General features: G+C 45.9%; 1 protein-coding gene across 3 annotated transcripts in view; it reads left to right on the top strand.

Annotated features, from left to right (window-relative positions):
* ttll7 (tubulin tyrosine ligase-like family, member 7) overlaps positions 1–13812 on the top strand; it is a 59639-nt gene extending 45827 nt beyond the window's left edge. The window contains exons 18-23 of one of the 3 annotated variants that reach the window (XM_037469238.2): positions 1780–1860; positions 3595–3755; positions 5904–6077; positions 7211–7314; positions 11144–11248; positions 12016–12148. In XM_037469238.2, the coding sequence (XP_037325135.1) occupies positions 1780–1860; positions 3595–3755; positions 5904–6077; positions 7211–7314; positions 11144–11226 (603 nt within the window). In that variant the 3' untranslated portion in view covers positions 11227–11248; positions 12016–12148. Of the gene's footprint in view, positions 1–1779; positions 1861–3594; positions 3756–5903; positions 6078–7210; positions 7315–11143; positions 11249–12015 lie in introns of all 3 variants that reach the window. The other 2 variants (XM_037469242.2, XM_037469241.2) reach the window with 2 other exon arrangements.
* Positions 13813–14145: the final 333 nt, after the last annotated feature.

Raw genomic sequence — 14145 nt, 5'->3', positions numbered from 1 at the left:
GGCTAACCTTCAACTCATGAAGGCACGCATCAGTGGCACACATGTACTGTGAAAGCGTTCATCCGTCCAGTCCACATTGACTCTGTCCTCCGTCATGGCCGCCGCCGCCGCCCTCAGAACCAGCCGTCTGTTCAGCAACACATCTCCCGGGGTGCTGAAAGGACAGCGGCCGGCCAAACTGTCTTCACCAGGCTGACTAATTATAGAAATACCAATTGCAAGAGCAAAAAAAAAGAAAAAGTTCCTGACATCTGGGTGTGTCCGGGTCGTGAGAGACAATTAGCACCGCACCTGTACTGTTAACAAACCCTAATGAGAGCACTGTGGAAACGCAGATGAGCAATTGCATCTGTATTGTTCACTTCTCGCCTCAGGAGAGACACAAGTGTTCTCTTGGCATAAAAAACATCTTTGGCAATTCCTTTTTTCCACGTTAAAGGTAACGTCTAATTGGACTAATGATGTGTTTCTATCTGAGTAATTACCTCTATTATCCTTCCCTTTAAAACCTTTTTTTTGTCACATTTGGAACAATTTAAAGGGGAAATGTATGGAGTGTGTGCTTTGTTACGCTCTAATTGAGGGTAATGTGTTTACGCACAACACAAATGTGACAAATAGTCGAACATCTTACCAGACAAGGTTCATAAGGTTTCATTGAGAGGGAATACTAAACAAGCAAACAAGTAACTTTCTAGAAAGCAATCAAAAGTGCTCCTCTGCACCTCTGTTTCAGTGAATCACCGATGATGGTTTATTGTGTGCGTGTGTGAGTAAACATAAAGTTTACACTGGAGCCTCCCAATGGGAGCACTGGTGGATGTAACATGCACATGAGAGGTTTATGTGCACCACTGGGGAGATGCAGACAAAGTAAACAGAGCAACGATGGCAGCGCCTGTAGGTATGCAGGGATGCCGCTACTAGGAGCAAGTGCATGGGAATATCCCGCCCAGCTTTTGAGCCTTACGACAAATGCCCCAAGGATTTTTCACACATCTGTAAAACATTGGGGCTTTTCTTTCCGCTTAAGAACCAAAGATCGCTGCTTGACTTTTCTATTATCCCTGTGAAAACAAACGTCTGTTACGGAGAAGCACTGTGGTATCTAAATGCTCAACACATTCTACACATCAGTTGGAAAATGGCATCAGGTGTTTTTCCATTTAGGGCAGGCCACTTAACCAATTTACATTTCCATGTATATTATATGTAGAATACCAGCCTGGACACACTTTTTAATGGAATTGAATGAGAAAATGTTTCCAAACTTGACTGGTACTTTATATATATATACAGAACTATTGGGGATCTACGTGTATGTGAAAGCAAAAGATGCATCACGTTATCAGGTAGATGAACTAAGCAATGTGACATATTCCATGTTGGGGTTATGAAATGCAGTCTGCAAGGTTATGTAATTTTATTGTGATCTTATTGCCTAGTTTATTGGTTGGTCATCACTATATAAACGTATATCACATATATCTAAATGTGTGTGCACAACAAAACGTGCCTGTATAAAATCCCTAGTACTAATATTTGATCGTGCTCTCAATTGGCCGACTTTGTCTTGCCAAAAATATAAACCAACCTAAAGTCCGCCTTGTGAGAGTGCTGTGGTAGCCCCAGGTTCTGATGGAGGACTGCTGGGAAGCAGCAGATTTAAAAGAATGTCAAGTAGACCTGCAGTATTTTTTTTTTGTTCAAAAGAATAACTTTAAAAAATATAAATGGGTTACTTGAGTTTTTTTTAATCCTCAACCCCTTTGTCCATAGATCCTGGACACCTGGAAATATCACAAATCAAAAGTGGCCTCCTATTGGTTAGTGAAGCTGGACTCTACTAAACAGCGAAAGGTGAGTATTATGCTAGAATCAGATCATAGATATCGGAGCTAATTTAAATCTTACTTGTGCCTCCTGAGAATTTGAATTTGTCTTTTGTGGCTACCGAGGCTCAGCAAATATTGATTTTCTTCAAGATACAGTACACATAGGACAACTTAATTATCAATCCAGAATTTGGATGAGAGGTCACTGCTTCCTGAGGGGACTAGCTGACAACGCCACTGATAGAAAAAGAAATAAAGAGAAGTTGAGAGTCGTAGGAAAAGGCTGGAGGAAATGTGGCCTCAAAACAAAGAGATTATCAGGTTCCCAGCCCTACTAAAGAAACGGAAAAACTGGTATGCAAGAAATATTCAAAGATCAATGTCCGAGAAAATGCTGAAGTTTTAAAAATGAGCCGGATTTATCTTTTGACACCTGTACAAGTTTCCTGCCTTAGCCCTTTCATCCCAGCCTATACAGTCACCCGGTAAAGAATGGACGTTGTTAAAACTGGTGAATAGGAAAAATGTCACCACTCCTACCTACTCTGAATCCTTTTGAAAAACTTTTAAAGTGCGAAAATAATCCCCAAATCAAGCTTCAGGGAAAAAAAACCCCGAAGAAAAACAGACACGCCTGCAGATCATTATCATGTCAGTCAGTGAGAGGTAGAGACACCAAATAGGATGTAAACATTACAGAAGAGGGGACAAGACGAGAAATGCCATCCGGTAGGCGTGTCGGTAATGATGTGATCTCTCAGCCGCTGCTTCCTGCACAACTGTGCTCGCCGCTGTTGTGGGCCGTGGCGGTGCGAGCCGATGTTTTATTTGGAGTGGAGCAGCCTAATGAGCAGCAGGCAGAGGTCAGGAATGGAGCGCCATCTGATTACCATAACCAAAACATATCCGTGAGTGAGTGTGTGTGTGTTTACTTATCTATCAGTTTGTTGGAGTGTGTGTGTGTGTGTGTGTGCGCGCGCGCGTGCAACTCGCCTCATTTTGGAAATCTTCCCTCTTTGCATCACACGCGCACACACACAGTCAGCCGGGGAACGTCAGTAATGAGGAGCGAGGAATCAAAGACGAAGAGCCAGAGTGTTGCACTCTGAGCGGGGTGAAAAGAGACAGAAAAAGGGGGAGGAGGAGAAGGCAGCGAGGTGGGTAGGGGTGGGGATACGAGGAGAGGAAGACGGAGGGCTGGCGCAGGTGTCCTCAGACCGCTTGGGAACTTCTGACACCTTCTCTCCAAGACTGACGTCGGTGCAGCAATTAGTCCTCTCCCGTGCTCTCCACTGTCTGCCCCAGCTTCCCCCCCCCATCCTTGTTCTACCACAGCCACACAAGCACAGACTACACGCGGGCTGTGCGCCTGTGCATTGCTTTACCACGAATGCGGCGGTAAACCTGCACAAATCCTCATTATCTGCGTTTCATGTTTTCGGGATGTGTTGGTTAATTTACAACACGTGCCCGGCGTGCTCGGGTGTGCGCATGCATCCGTCTCTGTATTCATTAAAGCACGCTCGCTCTGGGTTACTGAGTGAATGCATTAGCCTCTGTGATTGCTAATTTTAAGGTAAGATATAAAAAAATAAAGAAATAGTCCTTTTGGAACAAAGGACAACTCATGCATTTCAATTAGAAATGCGGTCACCTTTTGTCTTGCAAGAGTAATTTCCTTCTTCGTCACATTCTCTATATACAACCGTTGTGGCTCTCTCGGGTTTTTTTTGCGCTCACCACTCGCTCTGTCCCGCAGGTGTTGGACATCGTTCGCACCAATGTCCGCTCAGTGTTGCAGCGGATCTGGAGGGAGCCGGATGTAGAAAGTCTCCACCTCTACCGGCTCTTCAACCGCGTCTTCAACCGGCTGCTGTGGAGTCACGGCCAGGGCCTCTGGAACTGCTTCTCCAACAGCGGGTAGGCCGCTCTCAAGTGTTCAACCACCTCACAGTTGCAAAAAGCCTACAATCATCGAATAGAACTGCAGTTGGCAACTTCAAAACAAGAAAAGAAAAAAAAAATTCAGATCAAATCAAAAGGCGGCAGGAAAAATTTGACCATCAACAAAGAACACCATTGATTGAACAGAGAGGTTCGTGGACATTCATTCTTTGAAGCGATCCCACTGCAGGCCAATTATCACTCCCGTCGTAGCATAGCGCCACTCTCTCAACTCAACAACTACAAGTTCTACCTCCTTACAATCTCCCCACGTCCTTAAGCCCAGTGTTTGTCAAGGTATATCATTTTCAGTGACAGCTGAGACAATTTGCCATTTTTATTCAGTATGACGAGCGAAGCGACTGCAGCTGAATGACAGAGAACGAGTGACAGACCGACCAGGCCCCCGCTGCACTTTCCTGAAAGCTCTTTGGGGATGAAAGAAACATTTTCCCAGGGGAGGCTGGGTGCAAATTAAGGTCACAAATCTGGGCTGTTAATCAGGGCTTTTTCACAGGTGAGAGCAAGAGAAGGAGAGGGGAGGAATGGAAGCAGGAAGGAGGTGAATGAAGGCCTCTCAGTTCTTTTAGTACGGTGTGTTATCAGATACTTTGAACTTCTCATTTGGCATCTTCTTCTTCTTTATTTATTCATTTCTTCTTGTAATTTTTTTGATCCGACAGTAAGTGGCTTCCTACTAAGATGAGCCACGGCGGTGACAGCCAACTTGATCAATTTCCCCCAAAACCCCCAAACAGCAGACACAAAAACACACACACACACACACACATTTCCACCAGTGGTTCATATTGGCTTTCTTAAACACACATTTTGCTCCCCTCAAAGACAAGAATGGTTGTCATACTATTTATTTTACACTCAGGCTCAAACAAAAACCGACACACACACACGCGCGCGCGCAAACAACCCTCACATTCAGACAGGTGCTGCGCCGGAAGCTTTTCATCTCCTCGGGGATGGAGGTGTGACCTTCTTCCATCCCCCCCCCCCCTCCATCTTCTTTACAGTTCAGTAGCTCGGTGGCCATGTTTTCCTCGACACATAGGGCTCAAAGGGTGTAATTGAAGTCTCTGTCCACCTCTCCCTTTCATTCCTCCCTAACTTCCTCGGCAGTCGTAATTGAGGGAGAGTGAGAAAGGCAGCGAGCGGGTGATAGAGATGAAGGGGACGATAAGCAGAAGGTGAGAGGGGGGGAGGGGGGGGGGGGGGGGGGGGGGGTTGCGGGGAGGGGGCCCCGGCGACAGAGAAAAAGAGAGAAGATTGATTGAAAAAAAGGCTGTCGAGGAAAGATTGGCTGGAGGGGGTAGATGCACGGCAGGATTAGCCTAGCCTAGCCTCAGCTAACACCCCCCACCCACCACCCCCCCCCCCCCCCCCCCCGGCACGCTTCACCCGGAGCAGCTTTTGTCCCACGACAGCCAGTCTGGCCGATCCAGCTAGAAGGCTGGCCCCACCGTCTGGCCCCTCCCCACCACAGGCAACGGACCCAAACATGGATGAGCCTAACAGGGGGGCTCGACATCATGCGGCGACAGAGCCCCCCCCCCCCCCCCCCAAACCCTCTTTCTCTTGTTTGATACTTTATCCAAGGGACTTAACGACAATCAAACGGCCCAGCAGCTATTGTGGGCGATGAATTCAACAGGCTTTGAAAACGACTTAAAGAAAGAGAATTTAAAAAAAAAGACTCTGTTTTTGAACCCTTTCAGAGGAAGCACGACCCACCTCCCGAGGAGTGAAAGGGGGGGTGGACATCAAACGCAGCCCCCTGGGTTGTGTGTCTCAGTTGTTGAAGCTCCCTCACAGTCGGGGGTATGTCCGGCATTGTAAAGGGGGTTAACTGTACTTGGATTTGTTTCATGCCTCCTCCCTGTGTGTCTTCCTGCCTGTCTGCGTCTATGCAAATGTGTGAGCACACGGTGTACAGTGGAGGCCACACGCTTTTAAGAACACAAAAGGGAAACAAATGGGACTTAATCCGTGAAATACAAACATACAGCACATGTGTACTCTATGCGTTTTTTGCATGGTGATGAATGCGTGGCGATGGTCGTCTTCAACTACTAACTCTATCTGATGCCCGCCCTCTCGTTTGTGCCCCAGGTCATCGTGGGAGACCATCTTCAGTAAGAGCAGCGAGGTGGTGTCACCCCAGGAGCTGCTGTGCTCCCGCCGCCTGGTCCAGCTTTGCCAAGACTGCCTGTTGGTCGTCTACAAGTTCGTCTCAGAGTCCCGGGGCTCTTTGACCGGACTCAGCCCAGAGTGGGACGACACCAGGTGAGACACCCTGGCCTTCAATGACTTCCCCTTGAGGTCTTTGGTCTTTATTTTCAAACGGTTCGTAAAGCTTTGCTGCTGTAATAAAAGGTTCCTGGTAGAGTTATGGTGGTTGGATACGGTTCATTAACAGGATGGGATTCATGAGTCAGCTGGTCTGCAGTTGTTCCTGGTATCAACTTTCAAGAGGAAAAAAGGGCAGTCATCTAAATGCGCGAAAAGCTTTCAGACCATAAATAAATTGGCTTATATTGCCGTAGTTAAACTAGTGCACCAGATATCCTAGTAGGTGATGCCAGTATTGAAACACAAAAAACGGTTTTAAACTTTGTTATAGCTCCCTTCAATTTCTTTTGATTTATTTAACTACACAAGTAAAAAAAAAAAAAAAAAAAAAATACTATTTTTTTAAATCTCTGCCACCCCCTCTTAGAGCTATCATCTTTATCAAATAACCCTGATGAACAAAAAAACGCTCATTCTATTTTTTTTACAGTTGATCCCCGCTGGAGACAGCAGCTCAGGTTGGGAGTGAGGGAACTTTTAAAGCACATATGCTTTGGGCTGGCAGACAGTGGGGGTGGGGGGGGGGGGTTGCTGTTAACAGGAAATAATGGCCCACAGATTAGCGCTCAGGTTAGCCCGGGGCCCCCCGAGGCCTGCTTAATTCAATTAGAGCGCAGATGAGCCCGTGCAGCAAATGACCTTACGAGAGAGAGATTTCTTTTCCTGGGGCCTCGCTTTACATGATTCATAACTCTTGCGCATATTTTAACAGGCTATCACTTTGCGCCTCCAGAATAAAAACCTCTGCCGTTAAAAGATAAATGCGCGTGGGGGGTTTTGTGTACAGTTGTAGAGGCACTTGTGCTTTGACTAATCTCAATTTGTTTCCATTGATTGTTTTATTTTAACCACATTCATTTTGAGGGGGGGATTCAAGATGATAAATTAGTCGACTTGAGGACGGCACTGTGGATTTTAAGATAAGAATGTAATTGGATTTTATAAGTCAGGCAAACACAAAATGACACATGTACCCACGTTTGCAGTAGTCGTGCTTGAGAGTCCCTGTTAGCGTGCATTGGTTTGTCTCTCCTTATTTCTTCTGTCTATATGTCTGTGTAAAAAAGCTTACCATTTGCCGCTGGACCAGCCTCTACCCATGGCTCCACCCCTGCTGCTGTCGCTGCCGCTTCTTCCTCCTCTTCCTCCGTCTCTTCGCCCCCCGACGCAGGTCTTTGCTTGGTGTAGTTCTGCTAAACCCCAAAGCCCCCCCCCCCCCCCCCCTCCGCACTTACCATCTTCAAGCACCGTCCCTGCTCTCCGCTGCTCTGCACCACCTCACCGCTGCAACGACGGCTTGGACCCGCCTGCTCGACGGTGTTTGCTTTAGCTGCACAACCAACAGTCTGGCATGGTCTCCTCTCCTTTCCCTCACTAATATTCAAATAAGTGGAATCCACTTATGCAGGAGAATCGGATGCATTTCATATTAGATCTGGTGCCCAAAAAAAAACAATCACGAATATGTTTGAAAGGAAGGAGAAGAAAGCACATGAAGACTGTTGAGACCACTTTGTCCACATCGCAACCATTCGGCCGGCTTTGTTGTATGTCACCAGCCAATCCCCCTGCTGCCACATGCTTAACTATGCCTTTCACTCGAGACGTTTATGAAGAGCTTCTTACACTGAGTGCATTTAGAGAAAGGGGGGGGGGGGGGCTTAGTGGGAGCTGACAGCCTCACCTACATCGCATCAGTGCCATGATCAGCGTAAGCACCGCTCGTTTTCTTGTCAAAACAAGACAGAAAATGGCTTGGCTTGCTTCGTGTGGTTTGCCGTTTCACATCTCCCCAACAGGCATGCATGGATCAGACGCAACGTGGCGCCACTTCAGATAGAAGAGAGGCAATTAGGATTATTCTCTCATTTATGCATTTTCTCTGGGAGGGTAAATGGTGTGTGTGTGTGTGTGTGTGTGTGAATGTGTGCTTGATCATGCACATGGCATGTCAGCGTTACTTAACTCTCATTGGACCCCTCAATGTTTTACATAAAAACTAACCTTACACTATTTCTCTCGGGCCATCAATTTTTTTTTGGGCCATTTCCATTTCCAAGTTTTTTTTTGCACATTCAGCTTTTCTCTCTAAGAACTATAAATGACAGCTATATGCTTCAGCCGATTATTAACTATATTAATTTCATCTATAGCGGTTATTTGGAGAAAAACACAATTCAAATGTTTAGGAAATAAATTATGTATTTAATCTCGGAATTACAAGTTTCAATTTTGTTTTATTACAGCAAAACGCATGGGTTTTAATGCAATGTTAGTCGCTTTGGATTAAAGCGTCAGCTTAATGTAATATACTTTTTAAACCGAATGTATTAAAGATTAAAGACTACAATTGAACACGAATAATGGCATAACTTAAAGTTAGCCGTTTGCTCTCTAATAAATTGGACTGTGCTAGGGAGAGGCCCTGCGCTGTCAGCAGACGAGCACGTCGCCGTGGTAACTCTGAGCAGCATGCATGGAAATTACAAATTACAATTACAAAATAGGTGTGTCTCAATAAGTTCATTGTTCCACATGGTTTTTACGGTTGATGTGATGATTTGTGTGCTTCATGTCTTCTTCACTCACTGGTGACGCTCTGTGCTTGTAAGGCAGCCGTGTGCAACGATCAATATGATCAGCGAGAGATGGAAATATAAACTGACCGTTCAGCCTCCGGTCATCGGCAACTACTCAATCAGTTCCCCTCTCATTTTATGTAAAGCAATACTCTTATGCACATATGCACTGTGGGTGGAAGGACGATTGAGGATGTTCTTCCCAATTACTTCTAAAAACAAGATTTAATAATAAAACAATAATTAAATTCATTCGATTTAATTTAATTGAACTAAACTGAATGTGACAAAATCAAATAGTGGGTCAAGAACAAAGCATTAACGTCATTAAACCCCACCCATTTAGACGACTTGAGCCACATCGCATTTCTTCTGGTTAACCCGATATTCACACACACACGCACGCACAACATGAACACTCGCAGAGTTCTTGGCACGCAACAAAGTGTAGATCATGTACATTGTTGACCACACCTGCCCGCTCTTGTTCAAGCATTCTTCCTCTGCTGAGGGCCCTCATCAGGTGCGTCTAGAGCCCCATTGGTCCAAGCAAAGTCCTTCAGTCTGTGTGGGCAGATGAGAGGAAGTAGCCAAAATGACTTCTCCACTAATGACTTTCTTGTTAAGCCTGGAATTGCTGTCACTACCCAAAGACAACTTCCCCACGATGACAAAAGTTTTAGATTCTATTAACTTCCATCCGTTTGCAAAGCGTGGCAGTAATTGGGGTTAATTGGGGTGTTGAGCTGAATGTGGGCTGCAGATAACCTCCAAGGCACTTCGCACCTCTTGGTTCATGACGGCGTCAGGCAGTCCGTCTTTCCCTCCATCCGTTGTCATGGCATTTGGTATTTGTCTGGCCTCCTCCCAAATGCGCTGTGGCGGTTGCGTCCCGCCAGAGGACTAAAGGGAAGCGTGGAAGGCCCGTCAGGAGGAACCGCCGTAGGTCGTGGCTCTCGCATGTCAGGAGCGGAGCGGGAGAGCAGCTTTCCGTCTCCCCTGTCACCTGACGGATTGAAGAGAAGCACAAGTGCACGAACAAGCCTCACTCCGGCTGTCTCGAGCATGCACCGTATTAAGACCTGCTTCGTGATCAAAAGGACGACGGACCTGGAAGATAGCGAATGGGAATCCAATTAAACATGGCCTGCAGAGACGGCTGCCGCTCGGACGTGAGAAGCCCTCCTACCCCGACCCCCCCTGCCTCTTACCAGCACCGTGATGCTTTCTGTAAGCAGAATATTCACAAAGTGAATAGCAGAGGGGAACACACACTCCGCCCCCCCCAATAGATGTTTAATATTTGGTTTTCTTTCTGTTTTTTTTCATTTCCATGGTTGGGCTTTGGTTTCTCAGCCACGGCCTTATGAAAGGGAGGGAATAAAGAAATAAAAAAAATTCCTGAACAGAATCCCAATGGATGAATACATTGAACCGCAGAGAGGGGAGGGGGGGGGGCGGACTAAGCTGCCGAGCAGAAACGTAACAAACGGAGAAATTGAACACAAGGCTGACACCAAATCACGGTATGGAATCACTGAATGTCACCTTGAAGACTTCACTCAGAAGTACATATGAGAGGCTCGTGGGCTGAACACATGCTCCCCACCGGTTCTCCTGGGTTTGAGCGGCGGAGTTTCACCAGTGCCGGACTGAGCCGTCGTTCACCAGGTCCAGCCGGAGCCGGAGAGGCGGCGTGCTGGAGGGACACCCACGGCCCACTTGGAGCTGCTTCAAGGACACTCTCGTTGGGACTAAATGAAGTTAATTTGGATCTGTTCTAACTCTCCTGAGTCCGGGGCTGTCTTCAAGCGGCAGCCCTTCGCGACATTTTTTTTTTTCTTCTTCTTCTTCTTCTTCTTTTTCTCACTGGTCGACTTTAGAAGAAACTGCTCGGCTAATTTGTCCAAGAGCTATTTCACACGGAGAGAGAGAGCTGTCAGAGGAAAACGTGTTCTATCTCTGCACCAGCTTAAATGAAGATATCCTTTCTTCACTCCTGTGATCCACCAGCCCGGTGGCTCCCTTTTGATTGGATTGGGTCCTTTTAAAACACTTCCACGGGGACGATTTCTTTTGTCCACGGTACTCTTTCAACTAAACGATTATTAGATGCATTTTTCATTAGCCAAAGATCCCCGCTGCGGACGTGGCAAAAGGGTCACATGACGTATAACGCCGCAATAGAACATGTGTGTAAGAAAGTAAGTCATTCTTCCAACTGATCAGCCAAGGGAGCTCCGGTCGTCTGAACATCAACATTTGCATAACCTTCAGTTAACCTCGCCCCCGCGATCTGATCATCTCATCTGACATTGCTCTGACAACCATATCTGACTCATTTCCAGTAGCTAAGGAAGATGGAAGCAGGGTTCAGCCCCTCTTTACTCTATCTCAACCTGACGCTGGTCTCATTCTCAGGTACTGGAACGCTGTTAGCAGGAGCTGCCTCACTGCTCTGTCTCGGTGGAAGGTGTCATAGAAAAGTCTTAGAAAGGTACTGACACCTGTGCCTCGGAATGATAGGTGAGGATTTTCTGTTCATGATACCAACCATTTAAAAAAAACAAAAAAAAAAGGTCAAAGTTGAGAAATCCCATTGTCCTGAAAGGATCTGCTTCTATCAGTATGAGGTCAATCATTTTTTTTTCTACGAGCACATGAATGCTGCATATAATCTACTTAAACCGGACTCTTAACTGAGGGTTTAGTTTGAGCACATTGAATGATATTAGAGCTGGAATAAATACTGGAAAACTTATTCTTATTTTAATCACTGATAGTTAACCTAAACAGTGTCCGTTTCCACATTTCAAATTTGAGGATGTGATGCTTTTCTTTGCCATCCATGAAAGTAAACTGGATATATTTGGGTTTTGGACTGTTGGTCAGACAAAACAGAACATTTTGTCACGTTGGTTTGTGAGGAATCAAACCGTCATTTTACATTAATGTCTGGCATTTATAGACAAAATGTTTTATTAATTGATCAATTAAATGTTAATCCTCAGTTACAGCAGCCCTTAGTAAAAATAACCGGGACCTCAAACCTTTCTTCTCGTTTTCAAGGGGAGGGTGATGTCATGATATCTCAAAATCACCAAGCTATTATTATGGTTGAAATGTGCAAATGGCGATGGCTGTAATATATGAAAAGTCTGCAATGTGTGGCCTCGGTGCCGCGCACTGATCGCCCTGACCTCTAAAATGTGACCTGTGCCTATCTAATCCTCTCATTATGTTCATCCTCTCCCCTAATCCCTCCGTCCCTCGCTCGTTTTCCGTCTGTCCAGGTATCTGCTGCCAGTGACCTCCCAGTTCATCATGAAGTGGCCTTCGTCCAGCTTTGGCCGCATCTCTTCGACGGTGCCACGGCCACGTGGCCTTTTGGCTGCCAGGATGGGACACTTCTGAGGTCACCGGGGCAACAACGGCTCCCCTCACCTTGCCTTTTGACCCGAAACCTCCCCCCCTCCCTCCCTCCCTCCCTCCCTCTTCCGACTCTCACCCGGCCAAACACCGATCTCAGCATGTCCGGCACAGATGCAAAGTCCAGGCATACTCCGGAAAGCGGCCCGGGGGCCTAAAACGCGAGCCGACTCCCCCATTGGCCGATCCACACAGAAGGGCCGGGTGATTACGGATTGCCGAAGGGCCTTTTTTCAATTTAGTCTGGACCGGCATAGACCAGCAGACCGCTGGTACCCTCAAGCTCCACCTTTAAGCCCCAGTGACAACAGACTAGGGGATCATTTCTCCTTGTAATTGCTGTATTATACCTACTCACTGTACAGTTACAAGTCATGGTACTGTAAAAGGAAAAAATGACAAATACTTAACAATGCAAGGATTATTTATTTATGTACTTACTTATTTTGGAACGTATTCCACGAATGCAGTGAATGCTGATGCAGAATGCAGATATGGAATGATTAACAAACCTCTCCCTTGTTTGATGTATGGATGTATGTCTGTTATTGCTTATTTGAATTTAATTTATTTCATAACTTATATAAGAGGCTTTACGTTTATAAGAGTTTCGATAGTCACTTTATGTTCCAGGACTTTACGGTGGAGAGATGGTGGTCTGAGGGCACTAAATGTCTCTGAATGAGCAAACCTTTGAATGTCGATGCTTCATGTTTTACCTTTGTGATATTGAGAGCTGCATTATTAAGCAACACAACGTTTAGAATGTCAATGTAGTAAAGCCAAGCCTGTTTGCCTCTTAGAGATGGAGCTAACTTTGATGCCACAGCGCAAAGGGCCAAAACTTAAAGACTTAGGAGAGCACCCAGTTTCCTGATATGCACATTGCAGTACGTCACAGAAAGAGAAAGTGGGTGCACATAGCAGTAGTGTTTGCATGTTTAGATTTTTAGTCCCTCAACCAGATGAGGTGGAGCTGCGTTTGGAATATACTTGAAGTTTTTCGTTTGTTATTCCGTCATTAATTATTGTGTCTTTGTAGCGCTTTCACTAGGAAGGAGACACTTCACTCTTTAGCCGTGTGGTCCGGAGTACGGATTGGTCACAGATAATAAGGACGTCACTTTCAGCTTGTGTGGCACTTGGATCGTCAGCTCAAACGTTCAGGACTGTTAACGGCGGCAAGTTTCCCCACCGGGACGAGCGGCCGCCGCCTTTTCTCCCACCGCGCCGTAGGTACAAACGCCAGGGAGATCACGGATGTGCCAATAATAAGCACACGTACTTCATGTGTTCAGGGTTTTCAGTGCGGCCACCGTGTCACGAAACACAGTACGACCTCAGTTAGACAATGCATTACACGTCGAGAGGAGAGAAACGCAGCGTTCACGATGTACTTTTCTTGGCTCTGACCCAGTGAGATGGCACTAGACCCTTTAAAGATGATCGTCTGTCAGTGTGCATTTTATAACATCGATCCTGACTAACAAGTGTCGCAGCAATGCTGTGCCGAATCGGTCCCATTTAATTCCCATACACTTAACACTACCGCACAATGCCAAATATTTTCATTTTGCCTGATTTCCTTTGTGTAAAGAGTAGTACTTTTTCATTGAAGGTATGAGATTTTTAATTTTACATAGCAATAAAATATTTAAACAAACGCATTTCCCCTTTCTGTCTTTCTGTTTTTACCGTGGTTCCCGATGTGACATTTTACGATTGCAGACAATTTCAATGCGTTTCTTTTAGTCATCTTCTAATCACAAATATTAAGGCCGCCTGCGCTGCACCTGGTCTCACTTCCACCAGTTTCCGGTCGCTCTCCATCAGGCTGCAGAATGGACGACTACCGTGGCAGCAAATGACGGCTGACATTCGTTAAAGTGCAATCAAATGACTCATCACCTGACATGGCTGTCTCTACCCACTTGATTCTGAAATATAGCTCGTACAACCTGTTAAGTTAAAAGTCAATAAGTGGGAGCCACACA

Source organism: Pungitius pungitius, chromosome 7, assembly GCF_949316345.1.
Source record: "Pungitius pungitius chromosome 7, fPunPun2.1, whole genome shotgun sequence".
NCBI classification, from domain to species: domain Eukaryota; kingdom Metazoa; phylum Chordata; class Actinopteri; order Perciformes; family Gasterosteidae; genus Pungitius; species Pungitius pungitius.
This window is presented reverse-complemented; position numbering and strand designations above follow the sequence as displayed.